The sequence below is a fragment of the Martes martes genome (genome assembly GCF_963455335.1).
Source record: "Martes martes genome assembly, chromosome: 13".
NCBI classification, from domain to species: domain Eukaryota; kingdom Metazoa; phylum Chordata; class Mammalia; order Carnivora; family Mustelidae; genus Martes; species Martes martes.
In genome coordinates, this window is record NC_137901.1 from 46,723,917 (window position 1) to 46,740,284 (window position 16,368).

General features: G+C 42.2%; 1 protein-coding gene across 6 annotated transcripts in view; it reads left to right on the forward strand.

Annotated features, from left to right (window-relative positions):
* OSBPL1A (oxysterol binding protein like 1A) overlaps window positions 1-16,243 on the forward strand; it is a 226,835-nt gene extending 210,592 nt beyond the window's left edge. For all 6 annotated transcript variants that reach the window (XM_080821884.1, XM_080821889.1, XM_080821885.1 and 3 more), the window contains 9 exons: window positions 106-203; window positions 961-1,143; window positions 5,705-5,812; window positions 6,690-6,779; window positions 7,016-7,142; window positions 9,094-9,210; window positions 9,781-9,904; window positions 11,144-11,234; window positions 15,040-16,243. In XM_080821884.1, coding sequence (XP_080678010.1) covers window positions 106-203; window positions 961-1,143; window positions 5,705-5,812; window positions 6,690-6,779; window positions 7,016-7,142; window positions 9,094-9,210; window positions 9,781-9,904; window positions 11,144-11,234; window positions 15,040-15,142 — 1,041 coding nt within the window. In that variant the 3' untranslated portion in view covers window positions 15,143-16,243. The remainder of the gene's footprint in view (window positions 1-105; window positions 204-960; window positions 1,144-5,704; window positions 5,813-6,689; window positions 6,780-7,015; window positions 7,143-9,093; window positions 9,211-9,780; window positions 9,905-11,143; window positions 11,235-15,039) is intronic.
* Window positions 16,244-16,368: the final 125 nt, after the last annotated feature.

The window sequence follows — 16,368 nt, forward strand, 5'->3', positions numbered from 1 at the left end:
TCCTCAAAATAATTTTGTAAATTACACTCTTCAGCAAAATTTCCGGTCCTAAAAGAATGGGGCGCAAGCTAGGCTATTTTTAACTTCTAATGCTCTGTTCCACAGTGTGTAGCTGCATTTGCCGTGTCTGCTGTTGCTTCTCAGTGGGAACGCACTGGAAAGCCTTTCAACCCACTTCTGGGAGAGACCTATGAATTAGTTCGGTAAAGATCTTTCACTTTTTGAGATGATTTTTGAGATGATTTTTGTATGATTTATATAGCTTTTGAGATGAACAGGGAAAAAATGTATATATTTTTAACATTACCAGCATTTTGCATTACTGGAGCAAGTTAACAGTTTTGGTGTTTGTTCTATTTTATAGACTGTATAAAAAATGTGGACACATATATGAAATGCACCATTACGACAAATGATTATACAAGGATTTCGGGATTTCTGATCATGTGGGATTAGTGATTCCTTTCTCCTTCTGTAGATCATAAAATATGATTGGAGTTTTTTTAATACCCATTTAATATGTATTAACAAATTTATACTGTTGGCATAAAGGCAATGAATGCATCTACAGGTATAATTCTCTGTGACTGCTGTATGCCTACTGTAGCCTGCTTCTTTACCCACAATTAGGGAATCCATTTGGCTTTAGTTTTTCTGAATCCTTTTCATCTCTGCATAAGTCTTGATATCATCTGTATTGTAGCTGTTTGAAAGGGCAGGGACACATTAGATTCCCCTTTCTTAGTATCAATGGAATAAGTTTTAAATTTGCATGGCTAATATTGTCAATTCGTGCAGGTTGCCTAAATTCATGTGCCTATTCTTTGATATGTTCAAGTAGCTAGAACCTGTTTAAAACTTTAATACCACCTTTTGACTGAATTGACAGTAATGTGCACATTACATGGCAAGAGTTAATTATAATGCTGCTGCTTCTTTTTTATTTTTTTTTATCTTAAGAGATGACCTTGGTTTCAGACTCATCTCCGAGCAGGTCAGCCATCACCCACCCATTAGTGCATTTCATGCTGAAGGATTAAACAATGATTTCATCTTTCATGGCTCAATCTACCCCAAACTGAAGTTCTGGGGCAAGAGTGTGGAAGCAGAACCCAAAGGAACCATCACTTTGGAGCTCCTTGAGTGAGTTGAAATCTAGCCGTTAAACTCTTTTCATGTATGCCTACTCGTAAGTATATATACCTGCACACAGACTTAACAGTGTTGTACTAAAGCTGGAGAAAAACAGCTTTTATACAGCGTAAACTATCCACCTTTCTGTAAAAGAATTAGGAAGCACTGCAGTAGCCATTGTTTATCAATTTAGGAATGTATGAAAAAATTGAGCTTGATGTTTGACTACGGTATTTGTGTCTATTTTAAGTGAGAATGGAATCAGTTATTCCATGATAGGTCTTAAGAAACACTTTCTTTAGATCAAGGCAATGTTTTCTTTAACGTCCTTCAAAATGAATTCACTTTGAGAACTATTGAAATAATAATTGGCCCATCTTTGACATTAGGTAAATTTGAAAGTCATCCTCTTTTGCAGTAGGAAAAAAAAAGATTAGCATGGAATATCTTTCCATTTATTTACGTCTTCTTCAATTTCTTTCACTAATGTCTTGTAGTTTTAGGTGTACAGGTCTTTCACTTCCTCAACTGAATTTATTCCTAGGTATTTTATTCTTTTTGATATAGTTATAAATGGGATTGTTTTCTTAATTCCACGCTCATAGATTACAAGAGTTAATACTGTTGCTATATCCATACTATCCAATCTACAGTTTCAGTGTAATTCCTATCAAAATTCCAATGATGGGGACGCCTGGGTGGCTCAGTTGGTTAAGCAGCTGCCTTCGGCTCAGGTCATGATCCCAGCATCCTGGGATCGAGTCCCACATCGGGCTCCTTGCTCGGCAGGGAGCCTGCTTCTCTCTCTGCCTCTGCCTATACTCACTCTCTCTCTCTGACAAATAAATAAATAAAAAATCTTAAAAAAAAAAAAAATCATTAAATCAAAATTCCAATGATGTTTTTCACAGAAACAGAACAAACAATTTTAAAATTTGTATGGAACCACAAAAGATACTGAAAAGCCAAAGCAATCTTGAGAATGAACACAGCTGGAGGCATTACACTTCTTGATTTCAAACTATACCACAAAGCTATGGTAACGAAAACAGTATAGTATTGGCATAAAAAACAAACACATGAGATGGATGGAGCAGAACAGAAATCCCAGAAACAAACCCATGCCTATATGGACAGTTTATGAAAAAGGAGGAAAGGACAGTCTCTTCTAATGGTGCTGGACAGCTAGCCTCATGCAAAAGAATAAACTGGACCACTGTCTTACACCACACACAAGTTAGCTCAAAATGGATTAAAGATTTGAATATAGGACTATAAATATCCTAGAAGAAAATATAGGTGATGAGGTCCTTGACATAGGTGTTGGTGAGGATTTTTTAAGTCTAACACCAAAAGACAAAGCAAAACAGTGTGGAGGAAAGAAAAGGAAAAAAATATGGGACTATGTCAAACCAGAAAGCTTCTGCACAGCAAAGGAAACCCATCAACAAAATGAAAACAACCTACAGAATGGGAGAAAAATTTTGCAAATCTGTATCTGATAAGGGGCTAACATCCAAAATATATAAAGAACTCCTCCAGCTCAATGGCAAAAAAGCTAACAGTCCAGTTTGAAATGGGCAGAGGATCTGAATAGACATTGTTCTAAAGAAGACATGCAGTTTTCCATCAGGTACATGAAAAAGTGCTCAGCATCACTGATCCTCAGGGAAATGCAAATCAAAACCACGAGATACCACCTTACCCTATCAGAATGACTGTTATCAAAAAGCCTGGAAATAACAAGTATTGGTGAGGAGAAAAGGAAACATTCATGGCACTGTTGGTGGAATGCAGACTGGTGCAGCCTCTGTGGAGAACAGTGTGTGGAAGTTCCTCAAGGAATTAAAAATAGAACTGCCACACTATCCAGCAATTCTATTTCTGGATATTTACCCAAAGAAAATGGAAACACTAACTTGAATAGACATATACCACCCCTCCGTGTTCCCTGCAGAATTATTTACGATAGCTAGCATTTGGAAACGGCCTAAGTGTCTATCCATGGATGAATAAAGAACATGTGGTGTATATATACAATGGAATATTATTCAGCCATAAAAACAAATGTCTTGCCATTTGCCACAATATGGATGGACTTTGAGGGACATTATGCTAAGTGAAATAAGAGAAAGACAAATACCATATGAGCTGTCTTACATGTGGAAATAATAATAAAAAGTAAAAAGTAAAAAACAAAACAACCTCATAGATAAAGAAATTGGTGGTTACCAGAAGTAGGAAGGAGGAGATGGAAAAAATGAGTGAATTGTTGTTTTTCATTTAAGTAAATTGAATTAAATTTTTAAAGAAAAAAATTATATTTAAGTTCAAAGGCAGTTCCTATTCTGGTTAAAATGGAGTGAGCACCGTGTAGTCTGTCTTTCCTATGGATTACAGCCATCCAGAAGACAGCACCTATCTGAGGACTCTTCAGAGTAAAGAATGACAAATTGATTGGGGAGAGATACTGACATTTGCATCAAAGACTTTAAAGCAGCTCTTATAACTGTGCTTCAGGAGCTGCTCCATGAAGATGAACACTCTTGAAATGAATAGAAAGACATTATAGCAAAGAAATTGAAGTATTTTTGGAAACCTTAATACTGAAAATTACAGTAATGTACAAAAACTGGGATAGGCTCAGTAGCAGAATGAAGACTGATAAAGTACATACAGGCTCTGTTTGCTGAACACTACACAAAACTGATGAAAATAAAGAATAGTTGAGTAATGGAAGGCAGGCTGTGGTTCAGTCTATTTGAAGCCTTAATGTAGTTAAGATGTCAGTTCTCCCCTAACTGATCTAAAGTGACCTATATTAACACAATCCAGATAAAAAGTTCCAGGATGATTTGTAATACAGAGAAGTTGATTCTAACATTTACACAGAAAGGCAAATGAAATACAACAGTCAGAACAGTTTTGAAAAGGAAGAACAGAACTGATGGACTCCCACTTCCCATTTCTAAGACTTAACTCTAAAAACCAAGAGATGAAGAAAGTGTGGTAATGGCAAAAGGATAGACACATACATCCCTGGAACAGAGGAAGAGGGTCCAGAAATTACTCTGTAGAAGTACGGTTACTTGATTTGTAACACAGGTGCAAACACAATTCAGTGAAGGAGAGTCCTCCCTACAAATGGTATGGGAACAATTGGACAGGGACATCTTAAAAATGAACCTTAATTTCTGTCTCACACCTTATACAAAAATGAACTCAAAATCGTAGACTAAAATCGTAGACTAAAATGTACAGCTGTGTAAAGCTTTCGGAAGAAAACATAGAAAATCTTTCTGGCTTTGGATTAGACAGTGCCATCTTACAGATACATACCAAAACACAATCCAGAAAAGACAAATTTGATAAATTAGATTTTATCAAAATGAAAAACTTTTGCTCTATGAAACACAGAGAATGAAGAAGGAAGCTGTAGGTGGGTAAACATTATTTGCAAATCATATATCCAACAAGGACTTGTAGCCAGAATATATAAAATATTCTCAAAATTTAGCAATTAAAAAATGGAACAATTCAGTAAGAAATTGGGCAAATGATGCAGATCCTCCACCAAAAGATATAGAGAGATGGCAAATAATCACATGAGATGATCTCAATAGCATTAGTCATTAGAGAAATGCAAAATTATAATCACAGTTAGATACACCACACACCTATTAGAATGGCTAAAATTAAAATAATTTGTAAAACTGATAATACCAACTGCTGACAAGGATGCACCATAACTAGAAATATTGTTGATGGGAGTATAAAATAATGGAGTCACTCTGGAGAGCAGTATGGCAGTTTCTTACAAAGTTAACTATAGGTTTACCATACAACTCAGCAGTCCCCACCTAGGTGTTTATCTAGAGGAATGAAAATTACATTGTCACAAACACTTGTCCACAGATGTTTATAGCAGTAGTATTTAAAATCACCAAAAAGTGGAGGTTCCTCAAAAAATTAAAAATAGAACTACTGTATGATCCAGAGAGTTGCACTACTGGGTATTTACCCAAAGAATACAAAAATACTAATTCAAAAGACTGTCTGAGCTTTCACTGAGTCCTAATCACTGATCACAGATCACCATGGCATATATAGTAATAATGAAAACTTTGATGTACTGCAAGGATTACAATGAGATACAGAGACGCGAAGTGAGCAAATGCTGTAGGAAAAAATGGTGCCAGTAGACTTGCTGGATGCAGGGCTGCCACAGACCTTCAATTTGTATTAAAAAAAAAAAAAAAGGCAGTATCTGCAAAATACAATGAAACCAGACAGACTGGTATATACATAGTTCATTTGTAATTTGGTGAAAGTGTAGGCTTTTCTCTTAAGCTTCTGATCCTTTCAAGAAATAACAAGAAAAGTCAGACAATAGCCTACTTTATTGTGAGTTAGCATCAATAGAGGTTTTGAAGTCTGAGAGCTTAGTTATGTCCAGCCTTCTGATTTGTTATCCTGAGTAATGACATTTGAGACAAATGCACTTTTAAAACAAAATAACATTTCTCTCTCTTTTTTTTGTCCCCTGGGTTTTTGGTTTTTGTTTTTCCAGACACGGTGAAGCATACACATGGACAAATCCTACATGCTGTGTACATAATATCATTGTGGGTAAACTCTGGATTGAGCAGTATGGCAATGTGGAAATCACAAACCACAAGTAAGACGCGTTAGGGTTCTTATCTATCCCTTCAGCTGTCACCAACCCATTCCAGTGGACTTCATTTTTTTTTTTAAAGCCCTAGTAAAGCTCTATGATTATTTAAGAACCAGGCAGTGGGGCTTTTGGGCAAATAGAAGCTCATTGGTGTAATGAGTGGAGTTCACTAAAGTTTGTGATTAGGGAAGACTGGGTGAACTCTGAGTTTTCACAGATGAAACTATAATTTCATCCTCAGCTTATTGTGTTTATAATACTTGGTTTGTATTATTCACAGAGGGGCATGAGGTGGGAAGAACATGAAAGTTAAAAAGAGCTGGGTTCAAATCCTACTTTGTGCCCTTAGTCAGGTGTCTTAGTCTTGGGCTGCTCTAACAGATCACGACAGACTAGGCGGCTTAAACAGTAGAAATTTCTTTCTCCCAGTTCTGGAGGCTAAGAAGTCCAGGGTCAGGGTGCTGGCAGCCTTGATGTCTGGTGGAGGCTGTCTCCCTCGTTTGCAGCAGCCGTCTCTTCATCTCCTCACATGGCGGCCACAGAGCTCATGTCTTTTGTCTCTGTGGAAGCACAGTAGTCTCACTTACGAGGACTCCATCCTCGTGACTGAATTACCTCCAGGTACCATCGCGTTGAGAGTGAGGGCTTCAGCACACGAATCTATTCCGTGGCAGCATTGCTTCCCTTGTCTCTAGCTCTTCATGAGCCTTGCTCACATTTTCTGGATGGTGAGTCCAGCACTAACTGAGGATCAGTCACAATAACCTCTGTGTGGGGCCTGGCGTGTAGAGTAGCTGCTCTAGAAAGGTCACCTTCCGCATGCTTCTCTGCCGCTGCTTCTGTGGTGAATGGTCAGCTGAGCTTAGTATCTTCTTCACAGGACTGGAGACAAATGTGTGTTGAATTTTAAGCCATGCGGCCTTTTTGGTAAGGAATTACACAAAGTCGAAGGCTACATTCAAGATAAAAGGTAAAGTTTCCATTTTAAACATTGAGTAGTTAGTATAGGTGTCTTCTGCTAAGTAAAATGTCAGTATTAAAATCTGCCATAACCTAAGAAACAAGCATTTCAGTGAGTTGAAAATTTTTTCTTCTAAGGAAATGTGTTTCTTTAAAGAATCTGATTCATAAGCATCTTCATAGTAAGATTCGATTACAGCAAAACACTGGTTTAATTGTTGGCTCAATGTCAATTTCTCTTGACAGCAAAAAGAAGCTCTGTGCCCTCTATGGGAAATGGACCGAATGTTTATACAGTGTTGACCCGGCCACTTTTGATGCCTACAAAAAAAATGATAAGAAAAATACTGAAGAGAAGAAAAACAGCAAACAGGTGAACACCCTGTTAAGGTGGTGTGGAAGGAATCACTGTGCTCTTGAATTTGTACTAATCCTTTTAGAGGTGGCCTGTTACGGGTCATAGTTCAAACTTTTTTTTTTAATTTGTTGCTAATGCACATAACTTTTCTGCCTGCATCATCTTTATTTAATTGAGATATAGTTGCAATACAGCCTTGAATCTTTGTAACAAACAGCCCTGGTAGCGACTGTACCTTCCACGGAGCCTGGGGCCCACCACTTCCGTAGCTGTGTGCAGGGGGTTGGTGATTGGAGTCACATCATGCTGGGAAATGGGTGTTCACCTTGGACAAATGATCTCTTCCTTTGTGTTTACCTGCCTTAGAAGCTGAGATCAGTTGAGTGTTTAAAACTGCCTCCCAAATTGTTTCCTACATTTTCACACCTGTTAGCTGTTTTGTTGCGTGTTCACACTCTCTCGTGTCTACACCACCAAACTGAAGACCAGCACAGTGGGGGGAGTCATTGCTGGTGCAACCTCCGTGAGACTGTTGGCTCGGCACGTGCGAGGCTCACAGCCACCTGCCACAGGCCCCGGGGAGCCTCGTACTGAGCGCACCGCTGTCCCTCTGCCCTGTGCAGGGGAGTGGGGGGGGCGGGGCAGAGGCGCCTGTTGGGACAGGAGGTATCCGTGGGCTGGTTACTCCCCAGGAGCTGGCACTGTGGTTAAGAACACAAACTGTCGGAAGGAATCCTCTCCACCATTGATAGGGGAAAGTCTCAGGTTTCCCACCTTCACTCTGGCACCTTCAGCACCTTCATTTGTAAAATGGGGACCATAATAGGACATAGTATGTGAAACGAGTTGACTGTTGTAAGGGGCATGGGGGCATGGGGTGCTCTGTGCTCAGAGTGAACGCTCCTCCGGCCCAGCCGCCTGGCCTCCCGGCTCCTCTGAGAAGCCGGCTTGTCTTTAAAAATAGGCGTATTTATGAGGGGCTTCCTTTGTAAATCAGGTGAACTAGGGTCCTGAAGCAAAGGAAAGTTTTATTAAAACTTTTATTGAACTCCTGCATACACCCTGCTCTGCCTGGTTCTGGCTCCTTCCCCGCATCCCTCCGCAGGCAGGGCTGCTCTCCCCCCACACCCCTCACCCTCCTGCTTTCCCTTCCCGGGGCAGGTGCACCGACCCTGCCCTGCAGCAGGGACAGAACGGACGGGCCCCGAGAAGGACACGTGCCAGGATCCTGGGAGCCTGACACGAGCTCCTGGCAGCCGCACCGGCCAGTGCAAGGCCACCCTGGCAATGACAGCCTCACCCACAGATGTGGTGTCTGCCCCCTTACAGAATTGGTGAAGTCCCAGGAAATGTCCCTCTTGTCCTGTCAACCTGGTCAGTCTTTGTAGACAAGTGGCCTTCCCCCTGAGAGAGAGAGATGCCTCCCCCTCACTCAACTCCTTGTCCAGTCCCCTTGTCTGTGTGCACAGAGCTGCTGTTGGCTCCCGAGGTCCCTGTGTGCATTCGGATGCTGCAGCAAGCTTGTCGCCGTGGCGCTGTCACCTCTCTGCCGCTGTTCTGTAAACTGTATGTTCACTGAAGCAGCTCACCCAGTGGTTCCACATTTGCTGATCCTACTGGTTTTGTGTCATTGCTACATGTAGTTCACTGCCCAATTAACATTCCACTGAGTTATTTTGTCTTTTAAAAAAAAGGCTTTAAAAACACAAAGACCCTGTAATAAAGAGTGGTGATGACTGTCATCGCGCCTCGAGTGCAGCGGCCCCAAGGGACGCTGCGCTGGCAGCTGCTGGCCCCTGGCCCCTGGTCCATAGGTGCGAGACGGCTCCGTGCGCCCTCTGGGGCCGACTGGGGAAGAGCGAGCGAGCGAGGCGGGCGTGCAGCTCTAACGCGGGGGCTGCTGCGCAGCTTGCGGGCGGGTCCTTTCTCAGCTGCTGTAATCAGGTCTGTCTGTCGGCTCTTGTAGGTGAGCACTTCTGAGGAGTCGGACGAGATGCCGATGCCAGATTCTGAAAGCGTGTTTGTGATCCCTGGCAGTGTTCTCCTATGGCGAATAGCCCCTCGGCCTCCCAATTCTGCCCAGGTGAGACCGCGCCCCGCAAAGGGGGCTCGCTGCGCGCACCCCACACCAGGAGCTCTTTGTCCCCAGCCCACACCCCGCGGCTGTGCCTCTGCGGGCTCCCGTGCGCCCGGTCCCTTGTGCCCGAGAGTCCATGCCCCGCGCTGGCCATCCCTGCTGGCGTCTGTCGGGGTGCGACTCTGGGAGGCTTCTTTGGGAATAACTGAGGAGTAAGACTGGCTGTCAGCGGACACGGGGTGTTGCAGACACTTGAGGCTTGAGCCCCCACCCCCCCGATCCAGCAAGTACGGATTTTAATGACGTACAAAAAGAATGTTGCTTTTGCTTATAGTTCTACTTCAGGTGGACGGGGATAGAGGATACTTATCTGTATCTCTGCTTTGAGATTTCTTTGAGACAAACACTCATGGGTGGTGCAGACCTCAGTGAAAACATTAGCCGGTGGTCTGAGAAGGCTGGTTGTTGTCTCCACAAGATGGAGGGAGGTCATTGTCAAGTCCTGCTGTCTTCAGGGGTTTTCAGGGTGTGTTATGCCTTGCTACATGTTAACTCAGACATTTTGCTGCCTTTCAGATGTATAATTTTACTAGCTTTGCAATGGTTTTAAATGAAGTAGACAAGGACATGGAGGGCGTGATTCCGAAGACAGATTGCAGGTTGCGGCCTGACATCAGAGCCATGGAGAACGGAGAGATAGGTAACGTGAGCCGTCATGGTGAAGCCTCCCTTGGGGGGAAAGGGGTTTCGTGAGTGTTTGCATCTTGTGGTACAAGTATTTGTTGTCTCTCTTATGGGAGATCGTTTTAATTAAAATTCCATCTAAATTCATAGCTTTCATTTAGATTCATTATTTCAGTGATCCTCCCTGACAATTTAATATATTCAATATGGCCAGAGACAGATCTTAAATGTCAGAGGGGAATTTGAGAAAAGAATAGCATCATTATCAACTTGAATCTATATACTAATTAGTTCACTGTATTATTTCAGAACTTAAATACTACCTTGTGAGCCTCAAAGAAGAGCGTGGCCTTGGTTAATTATGACATTTTTAGCTGGTGTTACATTTCTTCTAATTCAGTGGTTCTCAAAAGGGAAGCCGTTTTTATCCCCAGGGGACATGTGGCCATGTCTGGAGAGTTTGTCACAGCTGGGGAACTGCTGCTGGCATCTAGTGGCCGGAGGCCGGGATGCTGTCAGAGGTCCTCCAGCGCCTGGGACGGCCTCACAGACAATCAGGTGGCGCAAGGTGTGGGGACACTGAGGTCGAGAGTCTCTGTCTCAGTACCTTGGCGCTCCCTTTGAGTGATCAGGATCAGTGAGACAGTGCGCCAGAATTTTGAAAAACTGTTTGAATTTAGTATGACTGGAATGTGAAGGAGCTCTGTGAGGTATCACCAAGGATTAAGGAAAATTTCACATTTATTCAGCTTTTCCACCCAGTTTTTCATTGAAGCTTTGTAACATAATTTTTTTGGCCTTAAGAATAAGCTGGTTTGGGGCGCCTGGGTGGCTCAGTGGGTTAAGCCTCTGCCTTCGGCTCAGGTCTTGATCTCAGGGTCCTGGGATCGAGCCCCACATTGGGCTCTCTGCTCAGCTGGGAGCCTGCTTCCTCCTCTCCCTCTGCCTGCCTCTCTGCCTACTTGTGATCTGTCAAATTAATTAATTAATTAAAAAAAAAAAAAGAATAAGCAGGTTCTTTGGTAAGTACAGAGGTTGTTCAGGGTGAGACTGTAGAAGGAGACGACTAGGTCTTGAGTGCCAGCTCTGCCTCTTCCTACCTTGGGTCCGTGTTAAAATTTTAACGTAACATTGATTTTCTAATAAAACAGAGAGCTCATGTGAATGCATGTGAGTGATGCTTATCTGCAGCGTTACTGAGCCCAGCAGTCTCCACCTGGAGGATGACTGGTTTCCACCCATGTTTGTACCTTAGATCAAGCTAGTGAAGAAAAAAAACGACTGGAGGAAAAGCAAAGAGCAGCCCGCAAGAACAGGTCCAAGTCGGAGGAGGACTGGAAAACGAGGTGCGTGCGGCTGTGCGGGGCGGGGCAGGCGTGGGGCTGCAGAGTATTCCCAGGCCTGGAGTGAACAGCTAGTTCCCCCGGGTACTCAAGCTGCAAGACTTGCATGTGTGACAAAGGAAAAGGGCTATTCGGAAATTAAGGTTTAAATATTCTCACACGATTATTGTAGGTAAGTGGTTTAAGCAAACCGTCTACCTTCCATGTCTGGTGAAGTCCTGTCTTTTTCTTGTTGTAAGAGGGAAAGGAAAGTAAAATCCAGAATGACACATTTGGGCATGAAAATAGGTTCAGAGCCATTTGCTACTGTGTGTATCCATTGCTGTTACTTTTCCAAACACAGGGGATTTGACATGCACCTGAAATACGAGTTGTATAAAGTAACATCTTGGATTCCATTCAGAAATAGAAAGTGGGCCATAAAATTTCTTAGTTTTGGAAATTTTGGTTTTTTAAGAGTCAGGAGTTGCATAGTGACACTATTGAGTAATAGAATCACTTGTAAACAGGAATAGAATAAAAACATTTTCTAAATTTATATCACATAGTAGAAACCATTGTAGTTCAAAGTCATTAAATAAATTGTAAAGGCTATAGGGACATGCTTTTGCAAGCATTCAGACATTATTTGATAGCCCTTTTGCATCTTAGAAAAACACAATTACAATTGGAAATGACCTTAGATTTCATCCAATCTCGTGGTTTTGGGGCTTGGTTAGCGTTAAAAATCTCTTTTGCCAGTGAACACATAAAGAACCTGCAAATACAGAGCTCATGGGGGCAGAGCTGCTGTGGTGGGGCTGGGGGGTGGTCAGGACACGGCCAGTCCTCACCTTCTCCCACTCTGTATGGACCCTGGCTCCCTAGACCTCTGTGGAATACTGTTTGAAAGTGGTCTGGAAATCCCTTTGTTGTTCAGAGGAAAACAAATGCTGATGTATTTCATTTTGGGGATTTGCTTGAGGACACACAGCTAGTGAGCCCAAGCCCTGTGACTGGAGCCTCCACCACCATCAGTCCTTCAGGCAAAGCTACAGGCTCCCCTCCGATCCCCTTGAAAAGATTGGATTCATTTTATTATTATTTCTAATCTCTTTTGCAGAAGCCCACTTTTGTACCGTATTTCTAATTATTAGCTCCTGTATTTTTCTGGTCACATTTTCAGGTGTACAAAGTAAGCGCAAAGTCCACTAAGAGTTTTTACTGTCAGAGTCTTAGCGTTCGGAGAGCAGTGGGCTCCAGACAGTGGTGTGGCAGCCTGAAAGCCAGACCAGGTGCCGCCTGAGTCACCACCTCAGGCCTCTCCTCCACGGGAGCTCCTTTGTGCCTGTGTGAATATACGTGGTTTTGAAATGATCCTACTGGCTCTTTGTCAAAAGAATCTGCTTTGAGCTCTTTTGTAAGGAGAGTTCACGTTCTCTGACTGGGTTCTTAGGATTGATGACGTGTTTGAATGGCGTGGTTCAGCTGGAGGTGAGGCAGGGCGGTTTGTGTAGGAACGCTTTCTGCTGGTTAGAGCTAACTGGTCTTCAGAGAAGGCAGACCCAGAGACCTGTTAGAATCTGTCCTAAATTCCTCCGCGCTCAGAGCCGGCATTCCACTAACAGAGGAGTCGGTCGAAGAGAGTATAGGCTCCGGACTTTTTCGGGCTGTAACGACGGTCCCTGCGTGGAAAATGGCTGCTTGTAATCCTGACCTGTTTTCCTAGAGGGCTCCTCGCTGGGTGAGGACGCGGAGGGAGTGGAGGGACAGGTGAGGGACAGGATGTGAAGTGGCCGCTGGCAGGGGGTGGGCAGAGGCGGGTGACTGTTGAGGCAGGAATGTTGGCAGTGTGTCTCCCCGACAGTCTGAGCAGCGCGCAGAATTCACACTTGATAGTCTGCTGTTTCACTGACAGGGGCCCACAGACTCTGGAGACCCAAAACACTGAATAAAAGGTGGTAGCAGGGAAATCTTACACTCCTCTTTCCTGTTACTGGTGCTTGTCTCAAATGTGAGTTTAGAAAGACAAATCACCTGGACTTCCTGTGTATGTGGGAGGGGTGGGAATGATAACAGCAGAGGTTTCCAGACACCAGTGCTCAAAATTAGGAGAACTAGCAGATGAAGGAAACTCTGGCCCCGTGCATCAGACCATCGGCTCTGCGGTGCTCCCCTCTAGTGCAGTGTTTGGACTCCCTCCGAGGGCATGCAGCCTCCAAAGAGAGGCTGCGGTTGCAGACATGGTCTTTAGAGAACTTTGCCTACCCGTGGCACATGACCTGAGGCTTGGTTCATTTTCTTAATTATTTTTTATTACCTTGATTTTGATGTGTCTGCTTTTCTGAAACGCTTGACTTTGCTAAGCTTAACTACAAAAGTGCTATTACTGCTTGGACTTTGGGGACTGAAAGGAGTATAACTATATACTTTATATTATTAGACAGAATTTTGACTTTGATCAGATAATTTTTTAAAATTTTTATTTTATTATATTTTAAAGATTTTATTTATTTATTTGACAGCGAAATCACAAGTAGGCAGATAGGAGGCAGGCAGAGGGGAGTGGGGGAGCAGGCTCCCTGCTGAGCAGAGCTCCCGATGCAATGCGTGGCTCCATCCCAGGACCCTGAGATCATGACTTGAGCCAAAGGCAGAGGCTTAACCCACTGAGCCACCCAGGCGCCCCCCCAAGTAATGATTTTTAAATATATTTTCAGTGTGGTTAACCAGATCTGATATATCCTGATCATTTAAAGTAGACTTAAATTTTCTAATTGGGAAAAAGTCCCAAAAGCTAAATAGAGAATTTAGATATTAATATTCTAGGAAATGTGGTCTAATGGGCATTTATGATGTGATCCTTCAAGGAATCTGCATGATCTGAAGCATTTTTTTTTTCCTCCAAGAGCGTTTTGTGCTGCTGTAGGGATAATAGGAGCATTGGGGAATTACCAAACACATTTAACCTCATTTAATAGTTAAATTGCTTCTAACATTTTTTTTAGAAAGACCTGTGAAACTTTTTCACAATGTTACTCTGAAAACAAAATCATACTTAGAAAAATGTGACACAAATTTAATTGCGAACCTTTTTGAGCAAGTAATTTTGCATTTCCCTTGCCTGAAGGGAGCTGGGACTGTGGGAACTAGGTGGTGTTTTAAAGGGCAAAGAAATGATTAAAGCAGCTTTATGCTTTAAAGACCAATTGGGATGTTAACTGAGAGGTGCAACCTAAGAAGCCATATTAGCATGAGGAAAATGGAGACCCAGGAAGATTAGGAGTAATTTCAGTGGATTCGGTGTAGCACAGTATATTTAAAAATCATGGACTTTAAAATCAAATTTAAGTTTGATACCAGTTATTAGCTTGCACAAGTTATTTAGCTTCTCTGACATTCCACTCCCTCTTTGAGTTTAAGGGCATTAACTCTGAATCCCGTACTATAGGTATGTTGTAGAGGTTCGTTTCCTTATCCTAATTCCTTCCCCCAAAAATGCCTTCTGGTGGAAGATAAGGAATGGGGCTAGAGGACTATCAGACCAATAGATTTGTTCTTACACCCCTACTAGACAGAAGGTCCTACTTCTGCTGAGTACTCTGCCAAATGCTATGGAAAAATCCGTAAACCTTTTGTGTGATGTCATTACATCTTTTGGAATATTATTCTACCTAGGTGCTCTCTAAAAATGGCAGGACTTCTTTAAAAGTCTCTTTGGAAATCCCTAACTCAAGAGTGAGGGGAAACGATGCAGGCGCTAATGTAGTGGCAGGAGCCCTGTGGTTTCGGTTCCCACCCGTCAATCTTGTCCTTTCTCTTTAAACAGGTGGTTCCATCAAGGTCCTAACCCTTACAATGGAGCACAGGACTGGCTTTACTCGGGCAGCTACTGGGACAGAAACTACTTCAATTTGCCTGACATTTATTAAAGTGCAGACAAGTCAGGGTGTTTGGCTAATCTACAAATAAGTCTTAAACCTATGTTTTTAAATTTTTTCCTTGGTTTCTACTCATCTTTTAAGAAAACAGAAAACCCGCCCATGAGGTAACTTGCATTTCACCCAACAAATGTAGGGCGTAAGGTGATATTGGTGATGAAAGTCAGGAAAAATGGGTAATTTTGCTATCCAAATAGACTTACTGATTTGAAATACTGTTTTATAGAGGTAAGAGAAACTGTGGAGAATATGCTTTTTATGGTGGTTGTTGCCATATTTACGGAAGGTTTATACCCAACTGTAACTTCAGCTTTATGGAATTATATAGTAATCCCAAATCAAGTTATTTTGAATATTTTTATGCCGTCATGCTTGAATGTTTTAGATGTAACTTTGAAATGTTTAGAACTCTTCTATCCAATGTTTATGTGCTCAAATGCAGAGAAGGTTATGTCATTTTGTAAAGATTATGTTTAAAAGATGGCTTTTCTTCATACTAATCCTCTCCAGTTTCCCCCTTCCCACATCGGAAAAGAAAAAGTACCTGAATATTCAGAACAGGTGTTCCTGATTTGAACTGGAAAAGGTATTTCACTTATTTCTCTAAATTTACTTTTATAATTTTCTGTAATCTGGGTCCTTAGAATTAAAAGGTGTTTGAATTGAAAATTTGTATAAAATCTAGCAATACACAAAAATGCCCTAGAAATAGATTCTAATCACCTCATTACATAATGACAAACCTTTTTAAATGCTTCGACTTTTGTGGCAAATGCCACCAGAGACATTAAGTTGCACTCATGTATTATAAGTACCAAACTATATAAAAGGAGGTCTTGTGCATTTCAAGTTTGCAAGGCACCCATGTACTTAAAATATGTATGGAGACCTACTGTACAGTAGTCTTGCCCCTTTAATTGGGGTACATTAATCTTATGGTATTTATCCACCCAACCCCAGACTGAGATCTTGCTCCAAGGGGCTTTAGGTAGCTGCCAGTAAATTATTTTAATTGCTGTCTTGAAGTTAACAAGTGTTATAATGAAATAATCTACTTGATGCTAAATAAAGGCTTTAGAATGTTCCCAGAAAGCGTGGTTTCTTAATCTGATCTGCAGTCCCCGAGCGTCCTTACCAAGCCGGCCCTGTGCCGCCCTCCTCAGGGCCTGGAGCCAGCCCAGCAGCTCGCACTCACTGCAGTACTGGGGTTCTGGGGC